The sequence below is a fragment of the Narcine bancroftii genome, chromosome 3 (genome assembly GCF_036971445.1).
Source record: "Narcine bancroftii isolate sNarBan1 chromosome 3, sNarBan1.hap1, whole genome shotgun sequence".
NCBI classification, from domain to species: domain Eukaryota; kingdom Metazoa; phylum Chordata; class Chondrichthyes; order Torpediniformes; family Narcinidae; genus Narcine; species Narcine bancroftii.
In genome coordinates this window covers 246,579,022-246,601,330 of record NC_091471.1, presented here as the reverse complement: position 1 = coordinate 246,601,330, position 22,309 = coordinate 246,579,022, and the positions used below count along the sequence as shown (strand labels likewise).

Here is a 22,309-nt window from a genome sequence, read left to right as displayed (position 1 = left end):
TTTTATTATTTTCTTATATTAAAAAAAAGGAAAATCTAAACCCACGACCAAGAAATAAGCTGTTTGGCCAAAAAAAAAGACAAGATTCTTATCAGGAGTGATAAATTACCTCATTAGTCGACAGATCCACCTTCATAACAAATCAGAGATTATGAAGGTAATTCAAAAAGGACCCACAGTGTTTGAAAATTTACATTCAAATTGGAAATTGAGCATCTAATCTTCTCTAAGTTTAAACACGACCTGACGTCACGTAGCCATTGAGCTTGATGAGGTGGGGTAACGTCCTTCCATCTCAGCAACACCTCCCGCCTCACCGTAAGAGAAATAAAAGCTAATACATGCAGTTCAGATGCCATTAACATTCTGTCACTCTCTCCAACAATACCAGATAAAGCAGTTAAGGGATTTGGTTTAAAATTAAGATAACTAACCCTTTGTGCGCACATTAATTTCCTTTGTGCGCTGGTTGCAAAACACACAGACACAGCTTAGAGGGAACAGTGGTTGAAGGTTAATTGGGCATATTTAGCCAGCACATGCTGGTGGGCCAGAACACCCTGTGATGTTGAAATCTAAGTGTAAAAGTTTTTCATCCGACGTTTCTTTTCTTCTCCACTTTGCCTTTCTGTGAGCGGGGATTTCAGAGACGACTTTGAAGCTACATTCATTCACTGCATGCATTCCAAGGGCTGCTGGTTTATGGATACCCCCACTGCACACTCCCGTGCCCCCTCCCCCCAGTTCTTCCTGATGACTGCTGCGGGGCTATTGTGCATGCACGTTGGAGTCTTCACATAACAGAAGGAGCTGTGGTGTGATATCTGCCATGCGATGGCATACAGTATCTCGCTTTCCGTGCATCTTTGCTGTTTTGCGGACTCCACATTATGCCTTTCTTGTGCCAAAGGACAGTGCATTTGGTTGTGTTAAAAATATATAGATATTTGCAAATATTTATATATAGTTTAACAATGAAACCCGTTCTTTTCCCATGATTGGATGATGGCCAGACTTGTTTATTGGGAGTGTTCTTTCTCGTGACCTTCTTGTCAAGCACAGCCAATGAGAATGGGCAGGCGTTCACCTCTGACCTTTTGTTCTCCACCTCGCTTTTGTAGAAAAGCATTATCAACCTGAGCTTCCTGCGGCTCTTCCGTGCTGCTCGACTGATCAAGCTCCTGAGGCAAGGTTATACCATCCGCATCTTGTTGTGGACCTTCATTCAGTCCTTCAAGGTAAGGCCTGCCACGGTGTTGGGTTTTTTTCAGATGTCAGCTCAGGCTGGCCAAGCAACAAGTCGAGGTCAAAGTTCAGATTTTGTTTTTGGTCAGAGGGCATACACGGTTAGTGTGGCAGTTAGCACAGTGCTGTCACAGCGCCAGCGATAGGGACCGGGGTTTGAATCCAGCGCTCTCTGTAAGGAGTTTGTACCATCTCCCCGTGTCTGCATGGGTTTCCTCCAGTTTCCTCCCACCCTTTATAAGAACATACAGGGGTTGTAGGTCAATTGGGTGTAATTGGGCGGCACGGGCTGGTGGGCCCAAAGGGCCTGTTACCGTTCTGTATGTCTGAGCTGCATTAAATTATATACAACCCTGAGATTCTCGCAAGTCGAGGAACTTAAACAAGAAAGTTTGCAGACACTGTTAATGTAGTTTAGAATAAAATGCTGGATAAACTCAGCAGGTCATGCATTGTTTTTTTATGTAGCGAAGGTAAAGATACATCACCAATGTTTCGGGCCTGAGCCCTTCATCAAGGTACGAGCAAAAAGCAGACAGGCCCCCGAATAAAACGGCAGGGGGAGGAGCACAGGGTCAGAGGCAAGTGGTTCTGGGTAGGAGGGCACCTTTGCTCTATCTTCATCAATGGCGGGTATCTGCCAGTGGCCAGCCATTTCAATTCTGCGCCCCATTCCCACACTGACATGTCTGTCCGGCCAAGCCAATTCACCTGTAGATTGGAGGAGCAACACCTTATGTTCTGTCCCACCGCATGGCATTAACAGCGACTTCTCCAGTTTCTGTTAGGCCACTCCCCTCTTCCCCATCTCTCTGTCCCCTTTCCTCCAGTTCTCCACTCCCCTCTCCTTTCATAAAGCTACACTCCCCCCCTATTATTTCCCAGCTTTTTTTTCTCTTCTGCCCTCCCACTGATCAGTACCAGACTCCCAGGTGGGAAGAGGGTGATTTTTCTAATCCAAGGGCTGTATTTGAACCATTCGCACAACAAGTTGGCGTTTTCAAGGATCATCTAGTAATCACTGTTTTAATTCCAGATTTATTTAATTCACTGAGTTCATTTCCCAACAACCTGAGTAGGATTTAAACTTGTGTCTCTGCATCACTGAACTGCCCCTCTGAATTATCCACATAGCGGTATAAACCTTGATAAATCCTCGTTGGAGACGTGAAATAAATTTTAATTTAGACATATTTAGAGTTGTTCCTTTGTAATCTAAACTAAAAGGCAGAAAATGGAGGATATATTTGACAGGTCAGTAACAGGCCATTTCGGCCCACGAGTCTGTGCCACCCAATTAACCTACACCCCCCCGCCCCCCCACCGGTATATTTTGAGTGGTGGGAGGAAACTGGAGCCCTGGGGGAAAACCCACGCAGACACGGGGAGAACGTACAAATCTCCTTAAGGACAACGCGGGATTCGAACCCCGGTCCCGATCGCTGGCGCTCTAAAGGCGTGACGCTATGCCAACCGTGCGGCCTGATTATCAGATTTTCAACAAGTATAATTTTATGAAGCTTAAGTAAAATTGAATAAATTCTAAAAGCAGGAGTCCACAAAACACCTGATGCCTTGCTCAGCTGTTCTGCACTAAGAATGGCTCCACTCGCCCAGAAGGCAATGCAGAAACTACAGGCAAACCTTCTGAAAGGTGCTCTTTGTTTCATGTATATCTGCCTTTCCTATTTTATTTTCTATCTCAGTAACCATCAGGATCTCAGGGCCACAGGCATCTTGCCTAAATAAATCTTTAAAGTTTATCTCTGCCCTTATGGTTGTAAAACTCAGATTCCTGAAATCAAGTAAAGTATTCCTGGCACGGTTGGTATAGCAGTTAACGTGACGATGTCACAGCACCAGCAATCGGGACCGGGGTTCAAATCCTGTGCTGCCTGAGGGAGTTTGTACGTTCTCCCCGTGTCTGCGCGGGTTTTTCCCGGGGTCTCCAGTTTCCTCCAACTGTTCGAAATGTACCAGGGGTCACAGGTAAATGGGGTATAATTGGGTGGCACAGACTCATGGCCCAAAGCGCCCTGTTACCGTGCTGCATGTCTAAATATTTTTAAAATTAAATTACTTTTTTTTAATAAGTTTATTGTTATCTAATTGCACAAGTACTACCTGAAGAAACAGTGTTCTCCAGTCCTCGGTGCAAAACACACAGACACACAACCAGGCATAACATACAGACAGGCAAACAATACATATTCAGAACAAATATTCAAATATACAAATAAATAGATTTTGTTTTGTACATAAGAGAGTCTCAGATGGTTGGTGTGAGTAGTTCCTTTGGTCATTCAGCAGTCTCTCTGCCCGTGGGAAGAAGCTGTTCCTCGGCCTGGTGGCGCTGGCTCTGATACTCCTGTATCTCTCCCCCAATGGGAACAGATGAAAGATGCTGTGTGTGGGGTGGAAGGGGTCCTCAATGATTTTGCACGACCTCTTTAGAAAATGATCCCAGTAGATCACATTAATGGATGGTGGAAGGGAGATCCCAGTGATCCTCTCTGCCACTCTTATGGTCCTGTAGATTGACCTCCGATCCATTTCTCTGCAGCAACCATACCACACAGTGATGCAGCCAGCCAGGACGCTCTCGATAGAGCTCCTGTGAAAGGTTGTATAAGTTCAGCCTGGTCCTTGGTGCAAAACACACAGCCAGAGATAGCACACATACAGACAAAAATACATATACAGGACAAGTATTCATATAACCATATAACCATTTACGGAGTGGAAACAGGCCATGTTGGCCTTTCGAGTCTGCACCGGTTCACTAGAACAGCTCCACTAGCTCAAACCTCCCTGTACAAATAAATATTATTTTTTGAATGTGAAGGTCTCGGATGGTTAGTGAGAGCATTTCCTTTGGAATCTAAACTAAAAGGCAGAAAATGGAGGATATATTCGACAGGTTTAGGCGGCATCTGTGGGGAGAGAACCTTTTCAGGCCAGTGGACCTTCATTATAACTAGGAACAGAGATAAAAGAGTTGGAAAATGCAAAGGAAGGGGAGATGTTCCCATCTGGTATTGGGATCAGCCTACGTTTCCATCTACTGCATCTGCCAATCCTGTCCACCTCAGAACCCAAACTTTTAGTGACTCTGACATGATGTACTGACCATGCAGCAGATTGGGTTTGCCTCCATCAGACCTCCTCTCAACCTACTCAAAGGTGAACCTCCCACTTCTCAACCCGAATTCCATCGCTGAAACACCTCCTTTCTAAGTCCTATTTCAGACCTTCACTCCTTCCCTCCAGTTCATTGACAAAAAAAAAATGGACACCATGCTCCAGGTTTGGACTATCCAGTGCTTTAAAATGTTCAATGTGGACTCCCTGCATTGGCATGACCTCAACGTCAACATAACCTCAAGACCTGGGAGAATCGACTTCAGGCGGAGATAAGGAGGAACTGGTTCTTCCTCGAGAGCCAATTAAGTAGTAGAAGCTGCCTCATTAAATGCATGTAAGACACAGATGGGGAAGAAGAAGAAGAAAGAAAGAAAAGAAGATGGGGAATTAAGGTGAAGCCGAGTCCTCATTTTTGAATGACGGAGCAGGCTCAACTGATCTGATGGCCGACCCCAGCTCCTGTTTTTTATGTACATTGCCACTACATGATTTATTAACCACTCGGTCCTAACACCTTTGAGGGCAAAGGTACAGATCGTCTGTCCTGTAAACCCTTTATAACCATGCCTGTTATTGTCTGTTCTTATTCCTTCCTGTGCGATTGATTTTATTTTTCAGGCCTTGCCTTACGTCTGTCTACTGATCGTGATGCTATTCTTCATTTATGCTATCATTGGAATGCAGGTGAGTCAGGACTCAAGTTAAAGTTTACTTCTCATCCGATTGCACCAGCGATCTCCCAGTGTTCTCCGGTCCTCAGTGCAAACACACATACAGACACCACACACATACACAAATGATGCAGGCTGCATACTTCAGCGTATAAGACGGTATTTGAATCTTAAAAATGTCACCCCCAAAACCATTATATACGCCAAGTAGAAAATCCAAACCCTGCCCAGCTAACCCAATTATATCTCCCATCCACAGTGGAAAGATTTTTACAATCCAAGTCGGCCATCACCTGCCTATTAATGTCATCCCTCCACGTCTGAAAATGTTGTCAGATTTCCAATTCTTGTGCAGTTAGAAACTATTGAGTTACAGGGAGGCTGAGGTTCTGCTGCGGATTTTCTTCTGACTGAACTATGTCAGATGGAGTTACAGAGTCATACTCGGTTGGGAAGAGATGTATGATATTCTAGAACAGCATTCTCAACCTGTTTTTGGCTACGACCTTCTTAGGACTCTATGGGCCCCCTTCCCTGTGAAGCAGTCAAGTTCAGTTGTTTTCTTCCGTCCTTCTCTCCTATCAAATACATAAAAATATTTTAGGATTTAAATTTGTGCCTCCCCCCATCCTCCAATAAATGTGCTATGCCCCCAGGTTGGTCATACCGTTGAGAATGGCTGCAATGCCTATCGTCAGAGTCAAAGTTTAGATAGATCCTTTGGAAACATCTTCACTGTATGTTCTGCTTATCACACTGCAGGGAGGGTTCAGTAACACGGGAGTTGGGGACACAGGGCGGGGCCAGGATCTGGGAATTTTAGTTCCGAGGGGCCGTTGGCTAAGCAGATGTTCTTCTTCACATCAGAAATGGTGGAGAAGAGATTTAAACAAGATGCATAAAACTTCTCTCCTGCCAACAACTGAAAAAAAAACTTAAAATCCAGAAATCTGGAGCATCCAAGAATCCGCACTTGGCGAAAACTCTCAAACTATTAAAAATTTAGCGGGATTTGGCGTGCGTAAGCGCCACAGATGCGCAGTGGGCTACAAGCGACCACACTTGCTGACTTCATTTTACTCGTTTTGATCAATGAAGCGTGCTGCATTGGCCAATGAATAAACTGCCAAAATTTACCTGTTCACCTCTTCTTTATTCCTCCGTAAATTTGGATTATAAAAAAACTGCCCATTATTCCATCTGTTTTGGTCACGTTTCTCACTTCCCAATTATTGGGAAAGTATCTTCCGTCCTTTGCCTTCAGCATTTTATTCCACACGTGCAGTAATTATTATAATATACAGATATCAAAAAAGGTACAAATTACTTACCACACACGATGGTTTTCAACCCATCCCAAAACCCCTCCCTCCTATCCAACCTCCCACCCCCTCCCCAAAAAAAGAGAGAAAAAAATAGAAATTGAAAAATAAAAAGAGAAAGAAAAAGTAGCAAAAAATTTTGGATTGCAGAGAGCGATGTCGTGCAGCACAGTTCTTCAGTTCAAACGCAAACATATAGGGGTGGATTCTGCTGGACCAGAGGGGCTCCTACTAATGTCATGAACCTTAATTTTCTAAATTTCTGGGGTCCTTTCCTTAATTATTTTCAGAATTTATAAGATTATTGGATCCTATTTTATGATTTAGTTGTCCTTTCATTCATGCATTAATAGAACATGTATGTTCATTCATAACTTCACAAGGGAGAGTTAGATCATTAGAATAGTTTTTGCTTAATATACATTTTTTGGCTCTTTCATAGCTTGTTTACAGCAACTTGTTAATATATGTTTACTTTGTGGAATATATATCCTTGTTATTACCTATTTATGAGGATATATTTAATTCAATAAAAATATTGGACAAAGTACTGCCCGAGAATTCCGAACATCGGGACCGACCCAGTCCCTGAGCAGTGCAGATTTACTGTGTTTTATGATTTCGGTCTGTGGACCCCCTTAAATGGGCTGTGGTCCCTGTTCCTGCTGGCGAATCTTTCCGATGAAATCTTTTCCCTTCGCTGTGGAAAGAGGCCAGCCCATCCGAGACCCGTAACCAAGAGCTCAGTCTCAGCCCGTGATTTGGCTTTGCAGGTATTTGGAAACCTTGCCGTGGACGACGACGAGGATAGCGAGATCAACCATCACAACAACTTCAGGACATTCTTCCAGGCCCTGACCCTTCTTTTTCGGTGGGTACCAGTCACTTTATTAACCTTCTCCTCTCCTCCCACTCTCTTCCGAAGGTGGCGGCGGTGAAGGCTTCCCAATCGCCAGCGTTCTCTCCTGCACCTCTCATCCAAGATTCTCGAGAGCCCACAGGATGAAAAGCGTCAAAATGGCTCCCCACAACAGACGTCCTTGTCCGCCTTTAACATGCTGCCACTGGTGTAACTTGGACCGCACTGGGTGACACCATCGGAGGGGGGTGACACCAAAATGATTGTGTATAAAATTTTTCTGCAATGTTTCAGCAGAAATTTATTATTTTTTTATAAAATTATCCCTGTAGTTAGTTATAACAACAAAAACATTTTTCGTGAGCCCAGTTTACATGTATCAATGCTAAAACATGATCCTCATTTACTTTCTGAACTTTCAAATGTGCTCCAGTCAGAGCCCCCACTCAGGACCACCACCACCCCCCCCCCCCACCCCCCACATTTCAGCACTGCTGCCATCCCCCCTCCCCACACTCAGCATTGCTGCCGCCACCCCGGACATACAAGGAATACACGCCTGTTTCTTCCATGCTCAGTACACTTGGTCGATGGCGGGGGGTGGGGTGAACTCCATGAGTTACCGCATCAGGTGACATCGACCCTAGTGAGGCCACTGCATCCTGCCGCCTAACATTAGTGTGGCAAGGATGGTTTGTGGTGGAACATGGGAGGGGAAGGCATTAGTTAGTGAATGGGGGAGGTGGGAGTGAAATATAAAAGTCTGCAGGTATGATTGTTGTTAAAATACAGAAATGCTGGAGAAACACGGCCAGTCTCGCAGCATCCATAGAAGGTAAAGACATATCACCAATGTTTCGGGCTCAGCCTTTCTTTAAGAACCGTCAATTATATAATCTTTTTCTCCTGTGGACGCTGTGAGACCTGGTGAGTTCCTCCAGCATTTCGGTGATCTTATAGGAAGCCATTTGACTTTTCAAAACTGTGCTAGCTCTTGAAGCAATCCCGTTGGCTCCCTTCTGCCACATTTCCCTGTCCCCCATTCTCTCCCCAACCCATCAATCTTCCTCAATTGTCCTGCCACCTTCTTGCACAGCCAGTTAATCTGCCAGCCTGTACGGCATTGTGATGTGGCAAGAGGTCGGAGCACCCAAGGGTGATCTACATGGCCACCGAGAGAACATGCAAACTCCACAGAGATTATGTGTGAGGTCAGGATTGAACCCTGATCCTTGAGGCTGTACTACTGTTCTGCTTGCAGTCGGAAGGAAGGGGCTGATAATCGGGTGTTAAATGTTTTAATTTTTTTTAAATTTAGGCACACAGCACGGTTACAGGCCATTTTGGCCCATAAGTCAGCTAATTACACCCAATTAACCTACTTCGCTGTGTGAATGCATGCGTGTTTGTGTATGAAGGTGTGTGTGTGTATGTGTGTGTGTGTGTGTGTGTGTGTGTCTGTCTACCTGCCTGCGTGTGCAGTGGGTAGGCTGCAACTCAAAGATCAAAAGAAAAGGAGGAGGACATATTTCCACTTTTATCCTTCCAGGATATTCCCCAAGTCTCTATAGCGAATAGAGTAGTTTTGAATAATGTGGACAGGTCCATGGATGGGAGGCCTATGGTCCGGGTGTAGGTCAGTGGGACAAGGCAGAATAATAGTTCGGCACACACTAGAAGGCTGAAGGGCTGTTCTGTGCTATGGCTCTATGAACTACAGTAGTCCCTGTTGCAAAGTAGGAAATATAATGTCTAATTTGCCCTGCTACCGCACACAGGAGTGCACTGCCCCTGGTGTCCATCTTCAAGATTACACCATGGAAGCCTTCAATCCTCCTGACCGCAGTCTCGTTTGAAACGCAGCCCGTCCAATAATCCCTGAGTACCACACCTCCATGAATATACTGCTGAAGTGGGGGGTTGGGGGGAACTTGCTGATTTAAAAGCAAGAGCGAAACTCACTGAGAAATGGCTGAGACACAAATCAGCAGAGGTGACGCCCTTGCCCCAAAACGAAAGAGATCTCCTTTACCAACCCAGGCCTGAGATGGGACGGCGATTTGGCAAAGTTAGTGCAATGCTATTGCAGGTGCACCTCAACTTAGGATGGGGTTACGTTCCGGCAACCCCATCGTAAGTCGAAAAAGAATACTGCACCAACCATTTTTGATGATTAAGTTTTGAACACCTTTATCCCACACTGAAACAGCCAGTAGAGTACGTAGCTGAAAATGGGCATGACGAATGTTTGAAGCATTGAACTAAAATTAATTGCTGGACGGTGAAGATGCTAAAGCGACAGGGTCATCAATTTCACTCTCTCCTGATGATGCCCAGGATCACGAGAGTAGCGTACCACATATCGCAAGCCCGGGAACAGATCGAAATTCAAAATTGAAAGTATGGATTTGAACCATCATAAGTTGGATCATCATAAGTAGGGGAGCTCCTGAACCAGAGTTCGAATTTGGAGTTTGCACGTGTTACCTCCATGAGCTTCAGTTTCAAGTCAAGTTTATTGTCATCTGATTGCACAAGTACAACCCGGCGAAACAGCGTCCTCTGTGCAAAGCACGCAGGCACACAACCTGACTTAATACACATACGGACAAATAATACATATACAGGGCAGACAGATAAATATCATGAATATGAGAGTCTCGGAGGGTCAGTGTGAGCAGTTCCTTTGGTCGTTCAGCGTTCTCACTGCCCGTGGGTGGAAGCTGTTCCTCAGCTTCTGGTCCTCCTGAATCTCTTTCCCAACAGGAGCAGCTGAAAGATGCTGTGCGTGGGGTGGAAGGGGACCTCAATGATTGGGGGGGGGTGGAAGGGAAACTCCAGTGATCCTCTCTGCCACTCTTAAGGTCCTGTGGATTGACCTCCGATCCATTTCTCTGCACCAACAGTAGCTCACCGTGATGCAGGCGGCCGGACGCTTTTGATAGAGCTCCTGGAGTCGGTTAACATGATGGTGGCCGGTAGACTTGCCCAATTCAGTTTTCTCAGGAAGTGCAGTCTGTTGAGCCTTCCTGACAAGTGAGGAGATGTTGAGTACCAATAATAAGTGAATTCCGAAGAACTTGGTGCTCTCTACTCTCCACTACAGTGTAGTGGGAGGTGGTCATTCCTGGTCCTTCTGATGTCCACGAATCACAGGCTGCTGCCTTCTGAGCTGATTGAGATCCCTCTGTTTCTCGGTACTTTCTCAGGTCTTACCATCCCCTTATGTATATAACTCCTTCAAATCAGTCACGGGCGGCACGGTTCAACGTCACTACAGCACCACCGACCTGGGTTTGAACCCAGAGCTGTCTCCTCATGCCTGCGTGGGTTTCCTCCGGGTGCTCCAGTTTCCTCCCGCCCTCACCATACAAGGTTTCATCCACGCTGTGATCCAACCGGTCAGGATGCTCACGATAGTGCTGCAGAAGTTTGACATCTCCCACGTTCCAAAAGCAACAGCTGAAAAGGGAACCACCAGGAGAGAAGGTCACTCTCCCACAGATACTGCCTGACCCTCTGACTGCCTCCAGCAAGATTGCCTTTGCTCCGGTACCCTTTCTCGTGTGTCTCGTGTAACCAAACCTTCTGTGTCTGTGTGTGTTTCAGGAGCGCAACGGGAGAGGCCTGGCACAGCATCATGTTGTCGTGCTTGGGTGGCAAACCCTGTGACCCTCGATCCGGCATCGTGGGAAATGAGTGCGGCAATGAGTTTGCCTATTTCTACTTTGTCTCCTTCATTTTCCTCTGCTCCTTCCTGGTGAGTATGTCCACGGGCCGGTCACCCTCAGTACAGTACAGTGTCTAAAATCAGTGAAGCCTTCCTGTTTTCCTTCTCCTCCCAGCCTGAGGTGGGAAAATTGCCTGAGACCAGATGGGCTGAAGTGCCTGTCCAGTGCTGTACGGCGCTATGCCCAGAAGTGCAGGGCTGCTGCGGCTTGGATGCCCTGATCTCGACGTGTCTCCCGATAATCCAGGGGTCACTAGGCTTTGTAAAGGGGGGTGAATTGGCCAAGGTTGGAAGTGGTGTGGGTCAATACTCCAGCGCGTTCATCAGTGATTGGACCGGTGGTTGAATGATGTAGCCGTCCCGCCTGCTTGGCTGTCACAAGGGGGTGGAATGGTTAGTGTAGCAGTTAGCACAATGCTGTTACAGCGGCAGCGACCGAATTCAAATTTGGTGCTGTCTGTAAGGAGTTTGTATGTTCTCCCTTTGTCTGTATGGGTTTTCTCCAGGGGCTCTGGATTCCTCCCACCATTCAAAAATGTACCAGGGGTGTAGGTTAATTGGGTGTAATTGAGCAGCATGGACTCATGTGCCAGAAGGGCCTGTTACCGTGATGTATGTCTAAATTTAAAAATAAATAAAGATATATATACCTTTAATACCTATATGTTTCTATATACCTGTATATGTATCTATCTATAAAATATAAATATATAACATACCTAATAATTATAACAATGTTATTATGTTTATGGTATGTTTATATGTGTGTGTGTGTGTGTGTGTGTGTGTGTGTATGTGTGTCTGTGTATTGGTGTGTGTCTGTGTTCGTCTGTGTGTGCATGTGTGTTCATGTATGTGTCTGTTCGTCTGTGTGCGTGTCTGTGTTTGAGTGTGTGCGCGCGCGTCTCCGTTTATGTCTCTGTGTTTGTGTGCGCACACTTGTGTGTGTAAAAGACAGCCACACCTAAAGTGGCCTCCTTTCACACTTCAAGGTCGGGTGGGGAGTCATGTGATGGAGTAGTGGCCGGACAGTGAACTCCAGCCCTCTCCAGAAAAGTCGGGAAAAACAAAGGAAAATACAAAGGTACAAAAATAAAAATTAAAGAAAAGTGAGTATAAAGGTGGAAAGAAGATGGCGACGAAAAAAGAAAAATCGAAATCAACGGTAAGAAGAGAGGAAGAGAAGACAACGGAAGAAGAAGGAGAAGGCCTTACCTGCTCGAAGAGGCCCGCGGTGGAGAGAGAAACCCGCTCCCTCAGGTCGGTAAAAAGTGGACTACAAAAATGGCTCGCTGAGCCGAGTAAAAGTGCGCAACCGCGCATGCGCGAGGAGTCGCGCATGCGCGATGCGCATGCAAAAAAACACACCGACGGGAGGGGTGATCAGCTGGGGAATCGATCTCCACAGCCGGCAATGACACCTGCAGAACACCTGCAGCAAGAGGAGAACATAGAAGACAACGAAAACAAGAAAGAAGAGAAGAAAAGGGCAACAAAGAAACAACAGATGGCCAACCCAGAGGAAGAAGAAGAGGAAGAGGAGAAGTACAGTGAAATAGAAGAAGAAGGGAAAGACAAGATAAAGGATTTACTTTCTCTTATTAAAGAATACATGGAGTCATTTAAAGAATGGCAAGCGCAAGAATTTAATGATTTAAGAAGAAGAATAAACAATACAGAAGAGAAAATGAATAAAATAGATATGACCTTAACAGAAATGGGAAAGAAAATGGATAAGATGGAAGAGCGGGCAGTAGCAGCAGAAATGGAGGTAGAAGACTTAAAAAAGAAATTGGAGGAATCTAATAAAAAAACTAAAGAGACACAAGAACTACTAGCTCAAAAAATAGATACAATGGAAAATTATAACAGAAGAAATAATATAAAGATAGTGGGCCTTAAAGAAGATGAAGAAGGCAAGAATATGAGGGAGTTTATAAAAGATTGGATCCCTAAGACCCTAGGATGTCCAGAACTACAGCAAGATATGGAAATAGAAAGGCCACATAGAGCATTGGCCTTTAAACCACAACCACAACAAAGGCCAAGATCTATTTTAGTAAAATTCCTAAGATATACTACAAGAGAAAAGGTACTGGAGAAAACAATGGAGAAAGTAAGAGAGGACAACAAGCCACTGGAGTACAAAGGGCAAAAAAATTTTATTTATCCAGATATAAGTTTTGAACTCCTGAAGAAGAGAAAGGAGTTCAATACAGCAAAGGCGATTTTATGGAAGAAAGGGTATAAATTTATACTAAAGCATCCAGCGGTATTGAAAATATTTATTCCAGGACAACAAAACAGACTATTCTCGGATCCAGAGGAAGCACGAAAATTTGCAGAACAATTACAAAATAGACTGAGAGATGAAGACGTGTAACGAGAGTACAAAAGACTGCGAACTAAAAAGACACATAAGTTTTGAACTCCTGAAGAAGAGAAAGGTGTTCAATACATCGAAAACGACTTATGGGAGGAAAAAAAACTATTCTCGGATCCAGAGGAAGCAAGGAAATTTGCAGAACAACTACAAAACAACCAGAAAGATGAAGATATGTAATAAGAGTAAAAATGACCACGATTTATATGTATGTGGGTAAAGAGGTATATGTGTGTATATGTATAATGTGCATACATGAATGTATCCGTATTTAGAGGAAAATATAGATAGTATAGATAAGAATTAATAAGGGAAGGAAATGGAATAGAGGGAATAAGGAGGGAACTAAAAGAGTGACCTTTGTTACATATGAAAAGTGAAATCTTTTCTGGGGGGGGCTGGGTGGGGAGGAGTTGCGGTCACTGCAAAATCAGCTGACGCTTGCGAGTGAATTCGCAAATCCAAATGGAGAGGGGAGATGTGGTTGTCCGACAAGGGATAAAGGACAACTCAGGAGGTGAAGGGGAGATTGGGGCTAAAGAAGTTTTAAATAGGAGAATAAGGAAAATTTTTGATGTTTTAGGAATGTTGTCTTATAAAGGGTTCAAAACAAGAAAACAGAAATGGATAAGAAGGAAAGGTAATGATGGAGAAACGGAAAGGGAAGATAAACAAAGTATAAAATGGCTACGTTGAACTATATGACTTTAAATATTAATGGAATACATAACCAAATTAAAAGGAAGAAACTGCTAAATTTACTGAAAAAAGAAAAAATTGATATAGCATTTGTGCAAGAAACACATTTAACTGAATTGGAGCACAAGAAATTAAAGAGAGATTGGGTAGGACACGTAACAGCAGCATTGTATAATTCAAAAGCAAGAGGAGTAGCTATATTAATTAGTAAAAATGTGCCATTTAAAATAGAAGAGGAAATAATAGATCCAGCAGGGAGATATGTAATGATAAAATGTCAGATATATTCGGAGTTTTGGAATCTACTCAATGTATATTCACCTAACGAAGAAGATCAAAAGTTTATGGAAGATATCTTTTTGAAGGTAGCAGATACGTAAGGGAACATATTAATAGGAGGGGACTTCAACCTGAATTTGGATACAAATATGGACAAAACTGGGAAAAAAATTAACAGAAAGAACAAAGTAACCAAATTTATAATTAAATCGATGGAAGAAATGCAACTTTTGGATATATGGAGGAAACAACACCCAAAGGAAAAGGAATATTCATATTACTCGGCTAGACATAAAACATACTCAAGAATAGACCTATTTTTGTTATCAGCTCGTATGCAAGAGAGAGTAAGAAAAACAGAATATAAAGCTAGAATACTATCGGACCATTCACCCTTAATATTGACAGTAAAGTTAGAAGACATCCCTCCAAGAATGTATAGATGGAGATTAAACCCCATGTTACTTAAAAGGCAGGATTTTAGAGAATTTATTGAAAAACAAATAAAAATGTATTTTGAAATAAATACGGAATCAGTGGAAGATAAGTTTATACTATGGGATGCAATGAAAGCATTCATTAGAGGGCAAATAATAAGTTATGTAACCAAGATGAAGAAGGACTATAATCAGGAAACAGAGCAGTTGGAAAGGGAAATAGTAAATATAGAAAAAGAATTAGCAATGAAGGAAGATACAACTAAAAGAAGAGAATTGGCAGATAAAAAAATAAAATATGAAACACTACAAACATATAAGGTGGAGAAGAACATAATGAAGACAAAACAGAAATATTATGAACTAGGAGAAAAAACGCACAAAATTCTAGCATGGCAGCTTTAGACAGAACAAGCTAACAAAATGGTATTGGCATCAAGGAAAAAAGACAAACAAATTACATATAATCCAAAAGAAATTAAGGAAACCTTTAGAGAATTCTATGAACAATTATACCGAACTGAAAACGAAGGGAAAGAAGGGAAAATAGATGAATTTCTGACTAAAATTGAACTACCAAAACTACAAATAGAGGAACAAAATAAATTAACAGAGCCATTTGGAATAGTAGAAATACAAGAGATAATAAAAAAATTACCAAATAATAAGACACCAGGAGAGGATGGATTCCCAATAGAATTCTATAAAACATTTAAAGACTTATTAATTCCGCCCCTCCTGGAAGTAATCAACCAGATTGATAAAACACAAAGCTTACCAGATTCATGTAAAACAGCAATAATTACAGTAATACTAAAGCAAGGGAAAGATCCACTCTCACCAGCGTCATATAGACCAATATCTTTGCTAAACACAGATTATAAGATAATAGCTAAACTATTAGCAAACAGATTAGCAGAACAGGTACCGAAAATGGTAAATTTAGACCAAACTGGATTTATCAAAAAAAGACGCACAACAGACAATATTTGTAAATTTATTAACTTAATTCATGCAGTAGAAGGAAATAAAGCACCTACAGTAGCAGTTGCTTTAGACGCAGAGAAGGCCTTCGACAGAGTAGAATGGAATTATTTGTTCAAAGTATTGCAAAAATTCAGTTTACCGGAGAAGTATATTAATTGGATTAAAGCATTATATAAGGGACCGTTAGCGAAAGTGACAGTAAATGGACATGTATCAAAGCAATTTAACTTAAGCAGGTCAACGCGGCAGGGATGCCCACTATCACCTTTATTGTTTGCGCTAGCTATAGAACCACTAGCAGAATTGATAAGAATAGATAATAATATAAAAGGAATAAAAATAAAAGACAGGGAATATAAAATCAGTCTATTTGCGGATGATGTTATAGTGTACTTAACAGAACCAGAACTATCAATAAAAGAATTATATAAGAAATTGAAGGAATATGGAGAAGTGTCGGGTTACAAGATAAACGTAAATAAAAGTGAAGCAATGCCTATGAATAATGCGGATTTCTCAAAATTTAAGAAGGAATCTCCATTCAGATGGCAAATGCAGGCAATACGATACCTAGGTGTACAAATAAACAAAAATCTAGGCCAATTATATAAACTCAATTACAATCCACTAATGAAAAAATTACAGGACGATTTAGAGCATTGGAAAGATCTACCACTAACACTAATAGGAAGGATAAACTGTATTAAAATGAACATTTTTCCAAGGATATTATACTTATTTCAGGCATTGCCAATACAACTGACAGAGAAATTCTTGAAGGAGTTAAAGAAAATAATAAGGAAATTTTTATGGAGGGGGGGAAACCGAGGATAGCACTAGATAAATTAACAGAATGGTATAAACAAGGAGGCTTACAACTGCCAAATTTTAAAAATTATTATAGAGCCGCACAATTAAGATACCTATCAGATTTTTATCAAACAAGGGAAAAGCCAGATTGGACGAGATTAGAATTAGATAAAATAGGGGAAGAGATACCTGAACACATATTATATAAATGGGATGAAAAATTGGTACAACATAGAAGTTCTCCAGTATTACATCATCTCCTCAATATTTGGAAGAAGATTCATGTAGAAAGAAATAAAACAAATTATCAATTACCAAAACTAATATTGACGCAAAATAAGTTACTCCCTTTTACAATAGATAACCTTTCCTTTAGAGAATGGGGAAAAAAAGGGATTAAAAGAATAGAAAATTGTTTTTCAGGAAATAGATTCTTATCCTTTGAACAAATGAAAGATAAGTACAATATAACTCAAGATACAGCGCTGGCATATTACCAATTGAGATCCTACTTGAAGGATAAATTAGGAAGCAGCTTGAGTTTGCCAGAGGGAAGTAACCTTGAATATGTGATTACAGATACAATGTTAATCAAAAGATTTATAACAAATATGTATATTAAACTGCAAGAAAAGGAGAATGAGGAAACAAATGGTAAAACTAAACAAAAATGGGAACAAGATTTAAATATAAAGATAAAAAAGGAAACATGGGAGAAGTTATGTTCCGGAACGATGAGAAATACAATAAATACAAGGTTACGTATGATACAATATAACTGGATACACAGGCTATACATTACACCTCAAAAGTTAAATAAATGGGACCCAACAGTATCTGATAGATGTTTTTGATGTAAAAAAGAATTGGGAACAACAATTCATGCAATCTGGACATGTGAGAAAGTAGAAAAATTTTGGGAAGATCTAAACCAAATATTAAATAAAATTACAGAAAACAATATACCAAAAAATCCAGAGATCTTCCTCCTAAGTAACATAAAAAACAAAGAATTTGGAATTGATTTGGATGGTGCACAAAAAAGATTTGTTAAGGTAGCTCTAGCCGTAGCAAAAAAATGTATTTTGTCAACCTGGAAATTGGAAGATAATTTGAAAATACACAATGGTATATAGAAATGAATAAATGTATTCCATTGGAAAAAATAACATATAGTTTAAGAAATAATATTGAAATATTCGAACAAATTTGGGAGCCTTACATTAAATACAATAGCGAAAACCTACCGGGGACAGTCATTACCTAAGTTAACGGAAGGAAAAGGAAATGAAAAGAATGGATTCAGTAGAATTTCTGGTGTATTTTTATTGAATGACAACATTGTCTGACTGGTTTAATGTATCCTAGAATGTATACCTTAAATGGACGGGAGGGGGGAGGTAGGGAGGGTGGGATGGGAGGAGGGAGGGGGGGGAGAAAATGGCACTGTATATGTGTGAAACGTAAAAAGTGTGTACCATGGTTAATGTGATTTATGGTGCGAAAAATAAAAAATTTAAAAAAAAAGGTCAACACAGTGGCATCAGTGGTTGACCTGCTTCCAGCAACGTGGGTTCGATCCTGACCTCTGGTGCTCTCTGTTGCATTTGCACGTTCTCCATGCGGGATGCCTCCCAGATGATCCAATTGCCTCCCACATCCCAAAGAGTATGTTATCTAGGCCACCCCCCACCCCCCACCCCGGTTGCCCCAACAGCCCCCATCACCTTCCTGCACCCGCAGTGGTGGTATCTGGGGAAAGTCTGTGGGATTGCCGGGGCTATAAAATGGGATTAGGGTGGGTGGGCCATGTGGACGCAGGGTCCAAGGACCTGTTTCCATGCTGCATGACTTTAAGGCACAGCAAATCTGTCTGTTTCCAGAGCCTTCATGTCCTTGACCCGCATAACAGTCCCTCCCATATTCTCCAGAAATCTGATTTAGGCCTGCCAACTTCCAAACGGGATTCCCCAGTTTTCAAACTGAAACGTGATATTTGTTGTTTAAAGCAAATAGAACGTTTCATTGATGTCTCAGCGAAAGAACCGAGCATCTTTTCAAGGACAACTGTTGCAGTAATTCAGGAAAAGCTGACGTGTTCTCAGGATGATCCAACCCACAGGCAACAATGGGATCGTGGAGGGACATATGTTGCAGTAAAGATGATTAAAAGTTGATGCTGGCCAGAACTTCCCTTCTGCCTTTATCAAAGCAGTGCACTGAGATTCAGCCTGGGCCTCATCCCAGAGGGGACATCCATAGCCTTCTCTCAGCCCTGCACTGTGTCAGTTTACAGTTTAGTCCACAACCTGCAGTTCCTGAGGCTAGCACACTGCTCAGTGAGCCCAGCTGATAAGGTCACTTAGACCCTCAGTTTGATTATGCAATGAGCTTGTAAACTTTCCACTAACTTCTGACCCATAATATTGCCCGAGTCTCCACTCTGCTTACTGAACAGACTGGAACCAACCTGCCTCCCCCCTTCTCCCCACCCTCCCCCCCCACCACTTTTTGCCTGATTTTCGACATTCCTGATGAAGGGGACCCTTCCCAGCGATGCTGTGTGACCTGCTTTGTGTGTTTGCATTTAACCCGCCATCCATGTCAGCTCCCAGCCATTCCCCTTCTTATTTCTCTGTAGCCTTCCAATGTCAAGTCAAATCAAGTTTATTGTCGTCTGATTGCCCAAGTCCAACCCGCATTCTCCGGTCCTCGGCGCAAAACATGCAGACACACAACCAGTCATAGCACAAACACTGGCAAACAATACATACGCAGGAAACTTAATCAGATATTCAAATAAATAAATAAATATTGTTTCTTGACTATGAGAGACTCAGGTGGTTGGTGTCAGTTAGTGTGAGTGGTTCCTTTGGTCGTTCTGCATTCTCACTGCCCGTGGGAAGAAGCTGTTCCTCAGCCTGGTGGAGCTGGCTCTGATCCTCTTGTATCTCTTCCCTGACGGGAGCAGCTGAAAGATGTTGTGCGTGGAGTGGAAGGGATCCTTAGTGATTTTGCGCGCCCTGTTCAGACAATGATCCTGGTAGATCACATTGATGGGGAGGGGGGGAGACACCAGTGATTCCTCTCTTACGGTCCTGTGGATTGACCTCTGATCCATTTCACTGCAGCAACCGTACCCACACTGTGATGTAGCCGGCCAATTCTCTCTTATACACCCATCAACTCCCCTTTTGCCACTCATTGCCACTAAGGGACAATTTACACCGGGCAATTGATCTACCCGCACGTCTTCTGGGATGTGGGAGGAAACTGGAATTCTGCATGGTCCAGGGAGAGCATGCAAACTCCACATGAGCAGCACCAGAGTTCGGGTTGTTAGCAACTATCCCCTGGCCCAGCTTTTACAGGTCACTCTTAAGTTGTTTATTGAAGCTTTGAAGCTTCTGAAGTTGTGAATCTCTTCCCTTTGTTTACATCAGATGCTGAACCTTTTTGTTGCTGTCATCATGGACAACTTTGAATACTTGACAAGGGACTCGTCCATCCTGGGTCCCCATCACCTGGATGAGTACGTCAGGGTCTGGGCCGAATATGACCCAGCTGCCCGGTAAGTCACCCAATGTCCAATGCCCGTTTTCTTCCAGTGCAGCAGCCTGGGAGATGGGAATTCGGAATAGTAACTGTTGTTCCCATGCGCCGTGCCTCTTCACGCCCATGGAATGGAGCTGGAATGCTCACTGTTTGTTCTGGGAGATAAGAATGGTCTGTCATACCTCCCTGCTCAGATCTGAGTGGGACAGTTAGGGGTGAGTGGCTCCGACCCGTTCTAGAGGACATTGACGATTCCTTCCTTCAAGAGGGCACCACCTCTTCCCGCTTCCCCATCCATGAATCTTGGAAATCACCACTGGTGCGGTTGAGAATTTCGGCTTTTCAGGCCTAAAATCGTCGATAGCTTGCACAACACTCTTCTTGTTGAAACATTATTTTTTTAGAGATCCGTTGTAGCCTCACAGGTTGCCTGTTTGAGGGGGTCTACACACAGTCGGCAGTGTAATGCAGTAAGTACATTCCCTGCTGATGGTCTGGGCACTTGCCTTCTCCCTGATCCCTCTTTTATAAAGACTTCCTCTCTCACCTCTAAGAATATTTCCTCCTGTTCCCAATTAGTAGTCCCACTTAATCCAGTATGTTGGCCTTCACATTGATAATGTCTTGTGTATCATGGTCATTGTATGCAATCTCTGAGAATTAACAAAATTGTTGCTTCCAAAGGTGTTAGAATCTCCCTCCACTAGCGATATATGTATTCTTGGAACAAGCATTAGTGCTGTCCTGACTTAACATTGGCAAGCTGTTAGAATATCTTAACTAGACTTAGTAATGCAGCTAAGTCCTGAGATCAAATGACATTGATTAGGAACGGTTATGAAAACTGGCCATTCCATTTTCCAACTCCTAGTACAGTGGTTCTCAACCTTTTCTTTTCCACTCACCTACCACCCATACTAACCAGAGCACATTAGATGCCCAAGGTGCTGTGTGGTTAGTAAGGGATTACTTCAGGTGGTATGTGAGTGGGGGGAAAAAAAGATTGAGAATCACAGTCCTAACATAACTTGAAAATGTTCTGATGACTTCACCTCTTGATAACGAGGGAACCAAATCCCCAGCTCAGCTGCCCATATGCGGAGAGGCCACCAACAATAGAAGGCCTCTCCTCCTTGGTCTCGAGAAAGACCACCACTACCCAGATAGGAGCCTTTATCGGGGCAAGGTGATGTTTGTGCTCATTGCCTTTCGCAGAGTGAAGGAAGGATTTTTTGATAACAAATCCATCTTTCCTGTGGTTAGGTGACCAAAATTGCACACAATACTCCAAATTTGGCCTCACCAATGTCTTTACCATAACATCCCAGCACCTATACTCAATACTTTACTTAATGAAGACCTATATCCCCTCTTTACAAACCTATCCACCTGTGACACCACTTTCAGGGAATTATGTATCAGTATTCACAGTACCCTCTGTTCTAGCGCACTCCTCAGTGCCCGACCATTCACTGTGTTCGAACTTTCTTGGTCGGTCCTTCCAAAATGCAACACCTCACACTTGTCTGCATTGAATTCCATCTGCTATTTTTCAGCCCATTTTACCAGGTGGTCTGGATCCCTCTGCAAGCTTTGAAAACCTTCTTCACTGTCCACAACGCCTCCAATCTTTGTGCCTCTGCAAACCTGCTGATCTAATTTACCACATTATCATCTGGATCATTGATATAGATGGAAAACAGCAATGGTCCAAGCACTGATCCTGAGCCACACCACACCTGATTTCTCATCAGGCAAATAGTCTCTGGTCTGAGAAGCAATCATCCACCGCTACTCTGGCTTCTCCCGTCCAGCCATTGTTGAATACCAACAGATGTTCCACTCTCTCTCTCTCTCTCTCTCTCTCTCTCTCTCTCTCTCTCTCTCTCTCTCTCCCTCCCTACCCTATCCCTTTGCCTCCCCCTGCCCCCACCCCCTTCTCTGCAGCTTAAAACAGTTCAATTTCCATCACCCTAATTCCTGGTCATTGACCTTAAACATTCATTCTGTTCCCCTCTCCTCAGATACTGCATGACCTGCTGGGTACTTTCGGCATGTCCATTTTTGTCTCAGATCTCTAGCATCTGCAGCGTTTTGCTTTTCGATCCTTGGGAATTCCTTCCGTATCCGCCTTAGTTCTCTCACTCCCTCCCCACACTGAGGTTCTGGTTCCACACTACAAACTGTT

At 42.9% G+C, this 22,309-nt stretch overlaps 1 protein-coding gene across 1 annotated transcript in view; it reads left to right on the top strand.

Moving 5' to 3' along the window:
- The window catches only part of LOC138758466 (voltage-dependent P/Q-type calcium channel subunit alpha-1A-like), a 371,903-nt gene that overhangs the window by 273,043 nt on the left and 76,551 nt on the right, over window positions 1–22,309 (top strand). The window contains exons 31-35 of the mRNA XM_069927418.1: window positions 1,122–1,238; window positions 5,008–5,073; window positions 7,156–7,253; window positions 10,851–11,001; window positions 20,010–20,137. Of these exons, the coding sequence (XP_069783519.1) occupies window positions 1,122–1,238; window positions 5,008–5,073; window positions 7,156–7,253; window positions 10,851–11,001; window positions 20,010–20,137 (560 nt within the window). The remainder of the gene's footprint in view (window positions 1–1,121; window positions 1,239–5,007; window positions 5,074–7,155; window positions 7,254–10,850; window positions 11,002–20,009; window positions 20,138–22,309) is intronic.